Below are 18770 nucleotides of genomic sequence, written 5' to 3'. Positions count from 1 at the left end.
GGGGCGACTTTGTTGGGGGGGGGGCGAGATTGAAAGGGGCAAGTTTGATAGGGGGTGAGTTGACTGGTTCCCGGCTATGCCTACTAAGGGCCTAGGTAGGTTAAGCGCACAAATCCTCCACGCAAAAATTTGACCTAGGCCTAGAAATCCGTCAGCGCATTTCGGAAAATAAGGGCCGATTTCCGTGCAGATTTTGCCAAAAATTATGCTTTGACAAAATCTTAATATATAACCAATGCAATATGCAGCATCTACGATTCGTGCACCTATTTTCCTAGTAATTTTCCGCGCAAATTTGAGCTGATTTTTTAGATATCGTCCGTCCACGCAATTAAAAAATATTACAGACAGCATGCATCAATACACTGTAAAGTTTTATGATTGCGTGGATATGGATACCTTAAAAATCAGCTCAAACTTATGCGAGGAAAGAAAATCACTAGGAAAATAGATAGGCCTAGCCTATGTGCGCAGAATTGTATGCATAATACATTGTTCATACAGTACCGGTATATTAAGATTATTAGGTCAAAGCCTTACTTTGCAGTCTGGTCCTCCTTCAATTACCCTAGGCTGGGACCTAAGGCATAGCTGGGCCCAGTCTAGCCATGTATTTGTAGTACATGTTATTTTTACAACAACATAAATGTCAAAAGCAGTGTGACAAATTGCCAACAGAACAGAGAACTGATTCAAACTTTGAAAAGCTTTGGACTCACTGTCGTACTTTAAAACAGATAGATGGCGCTGTAGATTGGTGATACAGACATCGCAATAGAAAATAGTGCCCAGGAGGAGATAGCAACACCCAATGTATTAATTTGTTTTTCGCAGAAGTATATCACAATATTTGACCAAATTACTTCCAGATAACCGCTGGAAATAAATTCTGAACAAAGGTATGGGTTTGCCAAGTGCGTGATTCAATTCGAAAGAAGTTTTTTGATTACCACAAATGTTTCAACGTTTTTTAAGATATAAAAAACAGTACACTGATAAAAAAAAGTTTCAGCAATTATTGAATGACCATTGCATTTGTTTCTTCAATTTTGTACCTTAAATTGTATAAAACGATTCACAATTTTTAGGAGCTTGGAAGAAGACCCGGATTATGTCGGTGTGTATTAAAATGCACTAGGGATCAAATTGTCCAGTCTTGAAAAAGATGGCGTTTGTAGACTCAATGGTCAACACATAAATAATGGTGCTGTTCTGGAGATGAGAAATGTGGTGCTGAAACTGAAGCAACCAATTTCTACACACATCGCTTGGTTACTCAAGATCCTACAGCAAAATGATATTGATGTGAGCAGTATCAAGGAAAGCACATTGCGATCGAAGATTGCCCTACTCAAGAACGCGACAGAAATTAATAAGGAGTTGCAAAACCAAGTTGGATGCATTTCTTTCTGAAAGGTTCGCCATCCCAGTACCTGTACACAACACAAACACCAAGCAGGCTGTTAAACAAAGATATCAGGAGGTTCAGCTGGCTTCTTGCAGAGATTGTGAGATGCAATTTTCTTTTAATGAAAAGTTGGCGGCTGAGGTGAAGTTGCTAGAAGCTTCAGTAGCTAATTTGGAGAAGCAAGTGGAGATGAAACCGAAAGTTGTGGAGAGAATAGGTAGCTGAAAAAATCTGAACCAGACGATTAGACACATGCTTATTATATTTCTTAACCTTTTTGTATACTTTTTTATCAGAAATTGACTTTAATTCTTTGCTCATTTGTTGCAACACCATAATTCTCTAATAATAATTAATGTTAATAATAACATTAATAGTAATATTTAATAATAATAGTAACAGTAAAATGTTTTTATGAACAATAAATATATAATTATGTAAAATTTGATAGTTACTACTTAAATTTTCATTACATTGGGAATTATCAATAATACTAATAACATGTAATCACAATGAGCAACTTGTTTAAAACTACCAATAGCCACGGCCAACTATAGATGTCACCTATCATTCAAACACCTATTCACAAAAAGAAAACATAAAACACACATTTGAAATAAGTATAAACAAACAAAATTAAGAAAAACAAATAAAACATATTATTTTTTCTCTTAAAAGTAGACATACAATAAGATTAATCTAAAAGATTTTTAAATTGACTAGCAAAATTGCAAAAAGAAAAACAGATAATAATGTTTAGTTGTTTTAAAAAATAAAAGAGAGAAAATACTGTAAATAGTTTGTGTGTAAATGGATGCTTATTTTAGAGGTTAAATTGAAAATCAGCTTAATATTAAGTTTCTTCCCAATTTTCATCATTCTTTATTTTTTCTTTTAGCCTGCCAAGCAACATGTTTCATGTACCATTTCATCACTCTTCTGTTTCCTGGTTTTCCCTTTACTTAAATTCTTGTGATAATATTTCTTTATACTATAATTGTTTTTAGAAAATTAATTATTTTATTAACTGTGTTTTACTATCAATTAATTGACATGTTCAAATGTCTACCTCCCCAGGCATTACTACAGTTAGAAAGCCTCTACTTAACATGGAATTCACAATCAGCCTAGGCTCAGCAAAAACTTTCAACCTATTTCAAGAGGCGAAATTAAAATCAGGTCAAAACTCAGATGAGGAATTTATTAGACAACTTCTAGCAGACCATCATGAGTTGTATGCAAGGTAATTTTAAACATTTTGATAGGCCTAACTGTTGGGTCCCACCAAACACCTGAGAAATCATTTGGAAGGCTTGAGAATTCCCATGGAAACCTTGCACAGAATAATAATTTGTTGTACCATTAGGCCATGTAATTTTTTTTTTTAAATTGGTTGGCATCCTTATGTTATCAATTTTCATGGTAGGGAGGGAGGGAAAAACAGCAAAATAAAGAAAAAGAAAACAACAGAGACCAAAATTGCGTACAAGAAGTTATGTAATTCATCTATAGCAAGCAGAAACTTGACCTATGAATAACAGTTACAGTGCAGTTATCTCTATATAATCACACACAATTCACTCAAACACAATAGGCATCATAGATGTGGCTACAGTATAGAACAACAGTAGAGCATAGAACTGCAATTGGTCTGCCTAGCATGACGGGTGGTAAACAAACCTATAGTAAATGGAGTTTGGGAGTATTTTGTAAAAAAATAAAAATCGGGGGCCTTTTTGATGGTAGGGAGGGGATGCTAACCAATTATTTTATTTTACATGGCCTTAGACATACTTTTTTGAAGTGCAGTAAAAAAATCTGTACAATAAAGCATTTGTTTGCTTAAAGCCGCCAGTATGCAAAAAAAAAAAATCCTTTATTTTTTCAACTTAAAATTGTATTTATTGGAGAGTACAATTCAAAAACTAATGTTTGCTTTTTTGTGTTATGATTTTGTATATTATTATACAAAAAATATTATTTTAAAAGAAATTCTCAAGCATTGAAAGAACTTACCTAGCTCAACCCGACATAGGCTCAGGCAGGGATGAGGTCTTTGTGCCATCATTTATTTTATACTTGTAATTTCTACTGTAATAAAAAAAAATGTATATTAATAATGATGATGATAACTATAACAACAAGCTTATCGGTGGTGACTGTGGCAACATGGCAAAAATAATATTGATAATATTCTATTACTTCATATATTTTTTGCACTTTGTTGTTTACTTTTTATACAGACCTACACTTCCTAAAGATCGAGCAGATAAAGATGCTTTATGTACATCAAAAATGACCAAGGTAAATTTCTGTTACTCATATTCAAAATTCTACTGTTAGTTCTAGAAATGGTCCACAGACCAGTTATTTTATATCTTTCTGATAGTTAATTCCAAAAAAAAAAATCCCATTTCTAAATGCTAATCCTCCAAAACCTTCAGACCTGTCTCTTATACACATCTAGATGTGTATAAGAGACAGGGATGATGCTCGCCGAAATAGCTAGGGTCCTATTACCACCGGAGACCCCTTTTTTCAAACAAAATAAAGAACTTTCGTTGATGTTTGATACGATTTATAACATAATGTTCCTATGTATTTGAGAACTGTATTATCTATGTGCTAATGATTACCATTTACCATATTTATAATCAAATTTATTTTTATAGGAAGTAAAAAGGAAAGAGAAATCATGCGTCTTCGCAGCCACGGATCACAAATATACAAGTAAGGAGATACCCCAGACTGATTTGGAGAAAACAGACATATTTGATCCAGATTCTGATTCAGGTTGTTTTCAAAAAATTGATGAAACCCCTACTGAAATAACACCCTCACAGAAGCAAAGGAGTGACCTAGTTCTAATGTGTGACAATAAAATTCAGAAGCAGAAATCAGACTGTGCAAGAGATGGAAACTCCCCAAGCCAAACCAGATTGAAGGGTATGATTTCACTTAATGATAATGCTATGTGTGCATCTAAGCCAAAACTAGTATGTGTTACAAGAAAATTTTCTGATAGACGTTCAAGAGATACAGACCAAAAGACTGCAAGGAACATTAGTAAGATTGGAAATAGCGGACGGATCAAACATCATTTAGTAATATTGAATGATCAAAGGGGCAAGACTGTAGAAAAGAATCCAAAGAAGGGCAAAAAATATTCATCTAAGGCAGAAAAGAAATCAAAGGTCAGAGTGTGTCCATCTGACGCAAGTTCAGATGGTCAGAATTCACCAAGGACAATGTTTGGTTGCAAAGAGTGTCAGATGTACTTCTCAAAATATGAGAAATTGTCGCGTCACATAGAAACCGCTCATTCTGCCCTCCTTAAGAATGGAAGCACTTGCAAGGAATTTGTTTCAAAGGAATCAATGTCATTATTGAATAAATGCTGTTCTGTTGTGGAACCAAAAGTCGAGTTTGGTATGATAAGCAAGGAAGAGATTGTTGAAGCCATAGAGAGCCAAAAGAAGGAAGTACAAGAAAAACGAAAGAGAAAATTTCAAGAGAGGATAAAAATCTTGAATAAAGAATTACGATGTACTGAATGTAATCGTGTCTTCAAAAAGTTGTATTCGCTGCGTAACCATATTAAATTGCATCATTCTGACATAACCAACCTTCCAAAGTGTAACATTTGTAATAAAGCCTTTCTTTGTAAATCCAGAGTTATACGACATATGTCAGTGAGTCATTCGCAGAATGCCAGAACCAGAGTAAAACACCCGAAGGGATTCTTGTGTGAAACATGCGGAGCAACATTTACGCAAAAACATACTTTGAAATTACATATGAATAAGCACGCGAATATAAAGCCGCATGTGTGTAACCACTGCGGAAAAAAGTTTACGTGGCTAAATGCTCTTGAATACCATGAACGAACACATACGGGTGAACGTCCGTACCCATGTCTCTTGTGCCAGCAGCGGTTTAAGACGCCGTCTGACCTCAAGCGCCACCAAGTTGTACACACAAAGGAGAAGCCATTTAGTTGCTCTTTGTGTTCAAAGAAATTTTCGCAAAGGTCAACGCTAAATGCACATATTAAAAACATTCATCGCAAGCAGGGTACAGAACCCATCCAACAGCGTGTTGCTATGGTTGATGTTATTTCTCTGATGCCGAATATTTTGCCAGACAACATTCACGTTACGCTTAATAATGAGGCTGTAGCATTTGTACAAGGCAGTGCAAGTCCAGTTGTTACTCTTTAGAATCAAATTGCTGTTCTAATCAAATCAAATCGTTCCATTAATATGGTGCCATTTTAACAGTCGTTGCTCTTGGAGCAGTTTATCAGGTTTATCTACAGTAAAAGCTTGAATAGAAGCCCTGGGCTTTTTTTTAGGACCCTTGCATGGGCTTCCTTTCGAGATGAGCATTTTTTGAAGATGGGCTTCTTTTCGAGATTACTGTACTTTTGCAGACTAAAGAGAAATACTTCTTTACAAAATGAAACATTTTTCAACTATGGAATTCAAAATTCTGTTTAATGTTTTTTAAATTATAACCATGCTAGTACAATGAAATAATATTGATACTGACATGCTATCATAATCCTCGAAGATGACGGCAGTATACATGTAAGTACTATATCGAAAGAAGCCCATGTTATCTTGATTAGAAGTTCATGGGCTTTTTTTCGAGATTGGCATTTCTTCGAGATTACTTTTGCAAACTGATGAGTGGGACATGGGGCTTCTAGTCAAGGTTTTATGATATATATCTATGTGAGGCATTTCGTGGCAGAATGTCACACAGACCAATATTCTTTTTTACAATAAATCAACATTTTAATATCTGTTACTCATATTCAAAATTCTACTGTTAGTTCTAGAAATGGTCCACAGACCAGTTATTTTATATCTTTCTGATAGTTAATTCCAAAAAAAAAAATCCCATTTCTAAATGCTAATCCTCCAAAACCTTCAGACACCACTGGTTCTTTAGAAATTGTCAGATCTCTCTGTTGGACAGCTTATCGCCCTCTAGAGCCTGTATGCAATAGGGATACATAGACTGATACAGCATGAATTGGGAAAATGTAATTCTATTTATAGTAGACAGTAATTTCCATTATATTTTGTCAAATACTGTATACTGTATTATTATTAGTTATTAACTACCTGTAGAATAAAACTAAAATTTGTTGATTATTAAATTATATTACCTAATGAATGTCACATGTGATAGACATGGGACATGGATTTTTAAGAATGAATCCAAACAGTTGCTTTGATTTTAGGTGTGAAATTACATTTGATACTTCAACAGAGAGTTGGTGGCACTTGAGAGTCTGGATTATGTTTTAAAAGAATTGAATTCCGAGTACTTCAGTGTGTTACCATCCTAAAGTGTTTAGCGCCCTCAGCAGTTTGTAATGGTTTTGTCCAACTACAGTATGCAGATTAGACCAATCATATAAAACAACTTGATGATACTCTACATGTCTAAAACAATTATTTATTTATTTGTTAATTTAAATTATGAGGGTGACCCATACAGTGTTAGCTGAAGTAAAGGACTCAAAAGATGCATACAAATCCAGATCATCAAATTTAACACAGTATGTGAAACATAAAAAATCAAAATCTTATAAAAAAAAAAAAAAAAAAAAATTCAAAATCTTATTGTTAACTTATAAAGCTCTCAATGGTCATGCCTTTAACTATATATGCTACGTCCTTCAGTATTTGCAACCATCAAGATCCCTTTGGTCTTCTGAAAAACATTGGTTCACTCCAAGATGGAAATTAATATCTTTCGGGAAGCGTTCTTTTTCCTGTGCTGCACCATATTTATGGAACAAATTGCCCATTAAAATACGGAACTCGCCAATTGTGAATATGTTCAGGAGCAATCAAAAAACTTTTCTTTTTTTTCAAGTGTGACAGCGCCACTGAACACTTCTGGATGTTGGCGCTATATAAATATTTTAATCGATTGATTGATAAACGATAAATGCATAAATAATTACATTTATATGAATGTTATATAAATAATACAGTATAACATAAAGAAAAATGTACAATGGGAGTTGGACTAAATGGTTGAGTATGAAAAAAATAAATATTGTTAAATAAACTTTTTATAACACCACTAAGGCTAAAATTAGAACAAGAATATGAACAAATATTGGCTGAGGTAAAAATGTCAAATGAGGTTTTATTAAAAAAAAAAGGAAAAAATCCATCAAACCTTATCTATTCCTTATGCAGTATGTACCATAATACCCTGTATAATACAGTATAATAATATAACTGTTGTATGATACTAATTTTTATTCTTGAAAAGTGTAAAATATGAACAAAATAAGAATATTTTGAGCCTAAAATTGGCACAAAAAAGAGAAATAAAGAACATTTAGCCTAGAAAAAATTTTACTGGTTCTTTTTTTTTAAAGTGTATATTATATATGTAAGTATTGTGTGTGGTTTTGTTTTGCATGTAAACTAAATTAATGGACAAATTTAATAAAACTGTGTTGAGATATTAATTTGTTCTTTTTTTTTTATTTTTAAATATTTTTTAAGCTATCAGTTAAATTATTGTATTAATATGACATAATTCCATTAAGCTACAAGTTAACGGCAATGTATTCTGAGCATGGAGGTATAAAAATAGTAAATAAATATAAAACTATTTTTAGACCTCCATGTCCTGAGTCACCATTCTAAAGGGTTAGGCGCCCTCAGACAACAGTTTGTCAAATTTGCAGATAATGAGATATTAATTTGTTCTCTTTTTTTTATCTTTTAGTCTAACAGTTTAATTGCTTTTTATACTAATGAAATTTAAGCTAAACTACATTATTATATACTGAGTCGTCATTATCCCAAATCAAAAATTCGTCGCCACTAAATAAATAAACTGTCAAAAACGCGTTAAGGTTTATATCTTGACAAAATTACACACGGAAACGATCAATCCTAGTCATAAAATTCGACGTGGATGCGTACTCGTACGGGGCGCCGTTTGGGACATTGCTATGTTACTTTCTAACTATTATGTACGGGGCGCCATTTGGGACATTGCTATTTGTCTTTAAATAGGCATTCTGTTACAGAAATAATTATGTACCACAGAATCATTACTGTCAAAATAGTATGTGTACATAATTAATTCTGTACTTACCTTGCGTTGTCATTTAATCAGACACGGCCTAGGCTTTTGTGATGTTTTTCCTTTTGCTGAATAAAGTGATTTTAAATAATAACTTTAAAAAATGTAATAGGGACAAGTGTCAGCTTTACATATTTTATTAAGACGACTTCTAGATCTATTAGAACTGATTGAAACCCTCCACGCATTTTCATGACACTCCTCTATCGTGTGTGGTCTTCAAACTTTTAAAAAACAAAATTTTCTGGCTCTTAGGGCTTATGCGAGCGCTTACGGTAAGAATTGAAATTGGAGTACTGTATGTTTATTATTACAATGTCGATACTGTTTTTAACCACAATAATGATCACCTTTTTTCAATAGGCTTATGCATTATTTTTACAAAGTTTAGCCATTCCATTCTCAGGAGAACATCCTGTAACACAACCAGCCCACGCAACGCAATACAACCACGACTATTCATTAACTATTTCACCAAAGAGTTAGCCCAATAATATTTTCAATAAAAATAATTAAAAGTGAAAGTATAGACAGGGCCCCGGGGCTGGGTCACTGATCCCACCGTTATGGTTTAGGTCCATTGTTATTTAAGCCCTTCGGCACAGAAGCTTGTGGAGCGTAAGAACATTGCATGCTTTGAACATGTCATCACAGCGCTTCATAATTCGCTGAAAGTTATTAACCTTGTCATGTTTTATTTCAAATTAAATTGACAACGAAATATTGCATTACAATAAATATATTAAGTCCTATATAGGTTAAATACTTTTACATTGCATTGTGTCAGTTAAATAAGTTACAAATGAATATCGTTCCGTTGTCAGTGATTCTGGCCTCCGTGAATTCGGATCCCTCAACCTTAATACACTCTTTTTGTTTTATAAGAACCAGTAAAATTTAGCCCAGGCTCATTGTTACTATTTTTTAGCCAATTTCAGGCTCAAAATGTTCTTATTTTGTTCTTATTTTAAAATTTTCAAACAGAAAATTATTATTGTACAACAAAAATGGGCCTGAAAAATGCCCTGGAAAAATTGCCCTGAAAAAAGGCCTGGTAAAAATGGCCCCAAATGACAGTACACCTGATTATAGGGGATTACATAGTCACTCCTACATTACTGCACATAAGGTACAGATATGATGATTCTTTTTGGTTTTCAAAAACCTCATTTGACATTTTACCTCATCCTCAATTTGTTCTTATTTTGTTCTTATTTTTTAAGCAATTTTAGCCTCAGTGTTCTTATAAAATGTGTTCTTACAAAAAAAGTGTATATACTGAACCTTTCTCCCTGTCCAGAAAATCCTTCTCTTCCCTATATGGGGACGAAGTTTCTGCGATACCATCACCCTCTTGAAGAAATACCATTGGTGAGAGCCCAAGTACGCAAACACTAATTAATATGGAAATCATATTGTTAAAACAATTACCGTAATAACTTGTGAGGAAATTATTAATCTAATTTTTAGTTGAAAGCTGAACTATTATAGGCCCTATTATACATAAGCTAGTACTATAAAAAAAAAAAATCTCAGATTTTCGTGTTACATTTAATGTACATCGAACCTGCAAATGGTGACACAGGTATACAGGAATTATCAATATTATTATATAGTGTAGTTGCTAACACCCCTAATAATTATCGCCAGGATTCTTTTGTAAAAATGCCTGAAAAAGTTGACCATATCCTTCACCTTTTTTATTCTGCAAAGAAACAGAAGTGCAACACGACAAGCAAAAGAATTGTAAATAAATACTGATACCTACTTGACAAAAGATTTAATTAAACGGGGTTTCTGAGGCTTGTTTACATTTCAATAAGGTTTTATCTTTTAGTTCTTTTCTATATCTCTTTGATAACAATTGTTTTTCTTTCATAAACAACAACACTATAGCCTATTAATTTGTTCGTTTCGCCTTTCGTTTCCAATTTCTAAGGGGACTGTCTGTACAATGACAAAGATGTATTGCTGTAGAGGTTCCAATGATAGGCCTTATAATATATACCCTAAAACAAATTAGGTTCCCACAGTCACCGACCTTTCTAATCCTGCAGTTATATCGTTTCGATAAACGATTATAGTAACCCTACAAATAATAGGACATCAAACATCACTAAATTGGTGATGGTACTCGTAAATAAGCTTACTTTTAGGAATGGCAGCAATCGATGCCTGAAAATGGAATCACTACTGCCGAGTTCGAAGGGAGGGCCCTTCGAACGGCATTCACATGTTTTGTGTCTATATGACGTCATAATTACATAAAACACTTAAGATTCGCTCTGATCCTGGCCCCCCTCTGGGCGCCTGCGCCGGCCACAGAACCCCGCCCTTGGGGCAGCTTCGCTTCCCCGGGACCCAAGGCCGCTATCAGCGGCCCTGCGGATAATCAACGATTTCTGTAGTGTGACGCAAAGCTGAAACAGAATTTGAATAGTGGGTAGTTAGTTCTGTTTTTTCACTTGTATGGTCGTATGCTTACATTGTGTTTGTATTAATAAAAGTTTTCTCATGAATGGTACTTTACTGAGAAAAAGTTACTTTACTGAACACCTATAGGTACAGCCATCATTATTATCATAATTTTCGGAAGAGTATAAAACGATGTCTTTGTCTTTGTAATGACGAGCAAAGAGTTTCCCTTAGTGGAATAGGCCTAATAAAGTTATCTTTATATTATCTTATCTTATCTTGAAAGGATGGACATTACAGGCCAACGTACTAGTATTTTGTTTTAAAAAGTTAAAAAGAGATAAAATTAAGATCTCAAAATAGCATCATCTTTTTATTGTGTGCCGTACTCGTTCAAGGGACTCGAAGTTGAAAACAATGATGACCCCCTTATTATGTAGCTGCCGCAGCAAAAATTTAGAAGAAAAAAATTGCAGCATCTTTGACGGGCGTGACAGCATTTTTCACTGATGTCTGTTTTTAATACATTTGAACATTTTTCATTTTGAACCTAAAATGGCAAGCAAATCACAACATATTAAATTTATCTGGCGTAAGACTCCTGAGCCCTTCAACCGCTGGGCTCGGGGATTACGCAAGTACCCCCCCAAAAAAAGTAAACACCGCGGCCTGCTACGACCAGCGTTGAGAATGAAATACAAACAGACAAAAAAATCGTTTACGATTTAAATATTAACCACGATTAAGAGATGAACCAGTGGTCAACTAACTTTTTTTCGACAGAATTCAAATTTAATTATTCGTTTTGACAATAACGAAGTGTAGCCTCTGCCTCGATGCGGTCCATTTCACGGCTATTGTTGATGAGGATACTAACAAAAATCTTTGCTTCCCGAAAAGCACAAAATACTTTCAGCAATTTAACCTTTTCAAGTGACTGATTACAAATATTTCAAGGAATTATCAGTAATTGAGGGAATCCAGAGAAAATGTCATGTGAATTTTAAAGCGCAGTTATCCCAAAGGAAAAGGCGCAGTACAAAATACCGTACCTGGCCATTTCCAGTGTACCTGACGATTAAATACGAAAGCAGGAATTAAGAGTCAACTGTCCAGTACTAATGCATTATTTATTTTATTTTATTTCATTATTCAATTTTTAGTAACAATGAACATAGGTCTAATTAAGTATCACTAAGCCACGTACCGGTGTCATTTATTTCATGCAATTTTACAAATATTAACATTACAATAAATATACATGTGAGGTATATGTAAATTAAAAATTTCTCTAATAAATAATATGAAAAGGATCACTGAAAGAAAGCATGGTTTTTAGGCTTATGATCGGTCTGTAACTGTAATATTTAATAAATTTATTAAGATACCAGTATGTAAATATCAATAAATAAGAATAACAGATTGAATCAGAATAAGTAAGATAAAATAAATAAGAATAAAATAAAAAGAAATAAATAATAAATAAACAACTACCGGTATTTCATTATGTCAGTATATTATATATATATATACACTGTATTTCTTCATTAGAAAAGTTTGTATGCTACTAAGTTTAAAAGCTCCAATGTTATTGTTATTTTGTTTATCATTTTCAGGCATGTTATTCCGCGTTTTCAGTGCTGCCTCTATATACCACCCTTTGCTGGCCAACATTGAGTTTTAAAGGTTTGGGTAGGCCTAATAACGTTTCTTGTCGGACAATTGTGTGTATTCATTCTTTAAAAAGAGCTATAACACATTTCATGATTATCGTGATAATAGGCGCTTTCTCGTACACTCTGACAGTGGATGCAGTTTCCTCGGGTATTGAAATTAATGTATAACATAGTTAGGCTTAATGTTATTATTATTTATTCAGGCAAAAGGTATAATATACGAAAATACAAATGAAACAAATCAAACGAACATAATATTAACAGGTACATTAAATACTGGTACAGAGTTAGGGTAATTTATTTTGACATATCCTCATAACTGTCATAATTGATAGACGGATTGATTTGATTTTCTAGTTTACGTTCATAACATTTCTTTGTATGCTCAATCCAGGAAGTGACGCGAATTTAATTTAGAATATGTTGGCAAAGACAATGGTGCCAAACAGAACATATTTCAACCAGGAACAAGCTATAAAAATATAATAATCCACTGGCTATTAAAAAACACAATGTGGATATATTTTGTAATTTTTGGAATATTTGCATCGCTGCCGAATTAACTCAGATTATTGGTAAAGATTAAAGAGCCTATCCCTATTACTGAATATTAATAAGAATCCAATTATCGTATTCTTCCTCTAGTCTAGAGAGTTTGTAAAACAACTCATTGCGTTAATGTAGGCCCTCACGAGTTGAAGTAATAATTTATTTTTATTCCATATTCATCCATTTATACACGATGAAATATAAACATTGTGAGTTATCGTCTGTGAGTCAGTGAGACATGCGGTTAGCCTCATTTACGTACACATATTATTTATACAGTATTTTGAGAGACCCACTTTGCGCTTCAATAAAACGTTGTACAATGTTGATACACTTTCAGAGTATGGGTCCTCAATATGGGGTACATTTTGATGCATTTGTTCAGGAACAAGTCGAATTAATGATGCACATATGACGACCTTCGACTGATACATTCATGGGAAGTATGTAATGTAGGCCTACATTATACAATGTGTAACGATATATGTCATTTCGGTTAAATTATACAGCTTTTTATGACAGAGAATTAAGTTCTTCATTCCAACGAATTACATATGTTGTTTGTTAACAGCATTAATTGCTTCCCATCTGCTTCTTGTTTTCCCTTCGTGTTGGCATCTATTGATTTTTTTTTTTCACTGCATAAATTGACAGATATTTTTTTTATCAGTCAGCTTATGGTACTACATTGTTCATTTAGACAACTTAATGCGAATATTGTCCTGTGATTGATGGCTTTAATATGTATACATAGAATATCTATACTTGGGCATGTCCGTCTCGTCGAGATAGGCACCCTAGTCACCATGTTGGATTTGTGCACAATACTGATCCATTCCGCAGGATATCATTACACAATAAGTTTAGATCAGTAAATGCCAATCGAAGGATTTTTTGATAGATCCATAATAACCTCGGCATTTGTAGATTTAAAAAAGAGATTTATAATAAGCTGGGTGTATTTTGTAAAGACCATCTTATATGGCAGTTTTATCTTAAAAGAGGAAGTGTTCGAATAAAACAATAGGCCTATATAGGATTATTCTGCCTCAAAGGAATCTGCACTAACCTAGATATGGATATGTAGGCCTGTGTGTGTGTATGTATATATAATTATGGGGGGGGGGTTGTATCGGAACACACTTGGCTCTGTTAATTCTTATTCAGCTTTACTTGTTTATTATATTAGTTGAACGGTTTTATTGAACATTTAATTCAAACTTTATTTTTAGTTGATATGTATTTGTAATTAGATTCAACGAACCACTTTGTGTGTGTTAGAGGCGTAGGCCTATGTTCACAAAGTAAATAGGATAAAAGATGAATAAAATATCCTGTATGACGTCATCATTAAGTATGAGGGATGAGGGACTGCAGATGCTTAAAAGAGGGTTAATATCTGGGGATGGGGTGCCTTTGGTTGTGTACCCATACGTCCCCATCTAAGATAGTTATGAATTATTTTTTTTATCTGTTTCATCGTTTCAGTATCATACTGTACTAAAATACGAAATCATAGGCCTAATGCATAATGCATTGGTCAGCTATTTTGTACGAAGGTGATCTTTCAGGACATTAAATCAAACACTTCCTGGAAGGCCTGGTTCAATAACTGGGAGTGTGTTATACTATGAATACAGCTTATAAATCGGAAGCAATATGCAAGCTGTATTAGCGTTTTACTAAACAATAGTCTTGATAAACCGAATATGGCAAATAAATATCGTAGGTTGCTTCGTGATTGTCAAGTCGAATAGTCAAACTTGAATTCTGTAAAGGAAAGTTAATTGACCGCTGGGTCATCACTTAACCATCTCTTTAGATAATTGTAACAGTTTAATATGTTTTTGTGTATAAGGCCTTGTGTCATGACTGAGGTCGTAGGAAGCCGAGAGGTTACATTTTTTTGGACAGTGTTATGTAAAAGTGAATTTAATATTTATTTACTTTGCATTCTCCACTTCGCAATAATGTACAGGGTACTTAATATAAGGCCTACGGTATATGTTCCAATGCGTATTGCGGGATTATGATTGAATAGGCCTACTTCAACTGCTGCACGCACTTTCATTAATAATAAAATGGCTCCTTCCATAAATAAGACACCGGTGTGTCAACACTTTTAGTGCCTGAAATTTATAGCCCATCTTTTCTATTCCAAAAGAGTAATGCTGACAATTCTTAGATCGCCATAGGATTATTTAGACAACCCCTTTTTTGTATACGGTACGTTCTGATAGGCTAGATCACATGCTTGGTGGTGAAAGCCATTATTATTACGATTACGACACGACAACGACGGGATACAGATCGTGCAATGTTGAAGAATAAAAACTAAGCGATGATATGTTGTTGTCGTGTCTAAATCTAGCTTTACCTGTATCTAAATTATTGTAATGCCATAATATACATACGATTGAGTAGACTGCCATCAATTTCACTGTAAGGACAACATGATAAGGATTAAGCTAAAAAATGTTTAAATTAGTATATATTTGCACTTTCGTTGCATGCAATTTACAGGTGGCAACTCATCATTGTTCAAACATTAATCATTCTGAAACACAAAAGAAAAAAAACAGAAAATGTGTTTTCGCCCTCTCGCGAGAGAAACATCGCGGAAACTAGCAACATTATTAGCGGCATTTACAGTCAAACTGACCATTTGCGGTAATGGATAATAAAGGAGAGAAACTGAACATTAGGTCATTTTTAGACAACGTTTATATTTTTGAGGCAGTTAAGCAAATTTAAAGTTGGACAAGAAACATTATCTTTATATATTAATGCTTGCGGTACACCACGTAGATTTCTGAAAAGAACTGTTAGTTAAGAATGTCTTGCATTATCTTTAAGAGCATGATACAATTCCGTTATTTGCTTCTGCTGTATAGCCTGGTTTTCCGAACTCACTAATAAAAATCAAGATATATTATCTAAAGTAACCAAGCCTGCAAGTAAAACTATCAATAGAAATCTAAATCCCATAAAAGAAATCGTTGAAGAAGCTATACTAACCAATGACGTAGCCAGGATTTTCAAACATTGCTGCGTGTGGGAGGAAACAAAATATCAGGGTGGACTCACTTTACGCGGAAATTCAAACAATGTGGACCCATTTTACGTAAAAATATGAAAAATGTGGACCAATTTCCTTAAATCGTACCCATTTTGAGCTAAATATGAGAAATCTGGACCCATTTTTCAAAAAGTGGACCCATTAATTATGCATAAAATTACATAATTTGGACCAATTTTTAAAAATGTGGACCCACTCTTTGTGGACCCATTAGAAAAATTGTGTGGGACTGTCCCAAACGGTCCCAATAGCTGGCTACGGCATTGATACTAACTAAATTACAATAAATAAGTAGCAACGAAACGCATCTACATAATGAAATAAATATTTAAAAAATCTTGAAGACTCAAAATCGAACAAACCGACTTAAAAATTCTTTTCTCGCAATTGCAATCAGTCTCTATAATAATAAATTCAGTAGGTACGGTTTTTTGTACAAATGTACAAAAAATGTACAAATGCAAGACTGTACCTCAATTTTATATAGGCCTACTGTATGTTTTTAATAGTTTTTATTTGGTTTTTAACAACTCTGTCATGTCCATTTTATATAATTTTTTTAATATTTATGCATTGTATGTTGTTATGATGAATGTAATACCTTTGTGATTTCTTTTTACATTAATTTTTTCATAGGAAGTACTTAATGAATTTTATGTAATTATTTTTAATGCATTTTATTTGTGTGTTACAACTCAGGAACAAATTTCAGGTAGTTTTATATGATTAATCAATAAATCTGAATGTGAATGTTATGCTGTTGTGTAAAGCCGGACACTTACTGCATCGTACAACCGTCGCACGACGAATCCACATTTGCTTCCGGTGAGCGATAGACGACGCAACGCCGTCTGCTAATTGTCAGTGGCAATCTGAACGGATCCTCATTAAAAAGGCGCTCCGTTGGGTCCGCGTCTTTTCTTCGTCGCGTTGCCGTCGCGTCGCCGTCGCACGCAGTGAGTAACCGGCTTAACGCTTTAGAAGGTCATTATGAGAAGGAATGACAAGGGGAAGAGTATAAAACTCCTTTCTCGTCCCCCTCCCGGGTGCCGTCACTGCTGCAGTGTGTTAACAGCGACTGGAATCGACGTTAGCGCATGGTTGGGAAAAGAGGAAAGACTGCTATCTTATAATCAATAATCAATACTGCCCCACCATGACAAAAGGAAGTAACTGAAAAGTTTTTTAGTCACTATCAAAGAACTAATAATTTGGAACATATTGATATATTTGAGTGTGCCACTAATTAACAAGTAATTAGCAACACAAAAAGGAAGTAAGACTAAAAATACCGTAAAAACCACCAGGAAAGGAAGCAGGGGACTAAATCCATATTCCTTAATTACTCAAAGCAATGCAAACATCAGTTGCTTTCAATTTCAGCAACAAATATTACAATATATGAATAATTCAAATGGAAGTGTAGGGGAGGGGAGATAGAGAAGGTATATTAACCTAACCCATTTACATGATCACCTTCGGCTTTCATCACCACTTTTTAGAAGAGCCTCACATTGGCCTTGGCAGACATATATGATAACTACATTAACAACCTCTAATGGCGAGTATTTGCACGGCCTGGCTATGTCATAATAAAGCAATAAATTTACCTGCCGAGAACCCAATGGACCGAGTGATGTATCGCATTCTATTTCGGGTTGAGACTCGGACAACTAAAAACAAACATACATGCCTATACTGCGAACACGGAATGAAGGAACGAACTATGACTAGACGTAAATAGCAAAAAATCAAATATTTGCGTTATCTTCTGCATAGGAAAAAGCAGACTATTCAAATTTATTATAGTTGAATGAAAATGACAAACATAAAATCGGTTATCGGGAGAGAATATCACAATAATATATTGATAACAAGTTCTATTAAATATTATCATCGTTAAAAAATATTGGAATTTTGTTTCAACAAAAGTGAACCGAAAACAGTTTAAAATCAATCAATCAATCACATTATTGCTCGGAATTTTTCCGTCATTGACCTCAAAAGCGGACAAGGTTAGAGAACCGTGTAAATAAAATAGCTACATCAAGGGCATTTTAAACAATAAATTCTCTACCGAAATTCCTCGTCTGAATAGATATCAGTAGGAAAACAAAGTTTATTTATTTACATGTCTGTTGTTAAATAGTTTGTGTATTTCAATTATGACCGAATCCCAAACAATGACGTCATACTTACACATACAGTACCGTACTGTACAGTAAATGATTACTGTACTTACCATACTTACGTATGTGATCCTCCTCTTCTGCATCGTAGAGTTGTACTGTATTTGATTTCGTTTATGTATTAAACACTTGGGCTGAGAATTGTCAATAGAGAATGTCTTGCGTAGGCGTAATTCATTTTACTACATACAAGATCAAACACAAAAACATAAAAGGATGTAAAATAAGATTTGTTATGTTGTTTTTTCGTCTTGTGTCACTTTATCCTTATTTACATTATGTTGTGCAGACTCTTGGTCAGTGTGATTGTACCCCTTCAGTATGTA

At 34.0% G+C, this 18770-nt stretch overlaps 1 protein-coding gene across 3 annotated transcripts in view; it reads left to right on the top strand.

Moving 5' to 3' along the window:
- Positions 1 to 7792, top strand: part of LOC117105074 (zinc finger protein 568-like) — an 8248-nt gene extending 456 nt beyond the window's left edge. The window contains exons 2-5 of one of the 3 annotated variants that reach the window (XM_033246095.1): positions 1089 to 1416; positions 2486 to 2651; positions 3652 to 3712; positions 4081 to 7792. In XM_033246095.1, coding sequence (XP_033101986.1) covers positions 1398 to 1416; positions 2486 to 2651; positions 3652 to 3712; positions 4081 to 5628 — 1794 coding nt within the window. In that variant the 5' untranslated portion in view covers positions 1089 to 1397 and the 3' untranslated portion in view covers positions 5629 to 7792. Of the gene's footprint in view, positions 1 to 1088; positions 1626 to 2485; positions 2652 to 3651; positions 3713 to 4080 lie in introns of all 3 variants that reach the window. The other 2 variants (XM_033246093.1, XM_033246096.1) reach the window with 2 other exon arrangements.
- The last annotated feature ends 10978 nt before the right edge of the window (positions 7793 to 18770 follow it).

The sequence above is a fragment of the Anneissia japonica genome, unplaced genomic scaffold, assembly GCF_011630105.1.
Source record: "Anneissia japonica isolate Jap-2015-1 unplaced genomic scaffold, ASM1163010v1 scaffold287834_len5846547_cov211, whole genome shotgun sequence".
In the NCBI taxonomy this organism is placed as follows: Eukaryota; Metazoa; Echinodermata; class Crinoidea; order Comatulida; family Comatulidae; genus Anneissia; species Anneissia japonica.
This window is presented reverse-complemented; position numbering and strand designations above follow the sequence as displayed.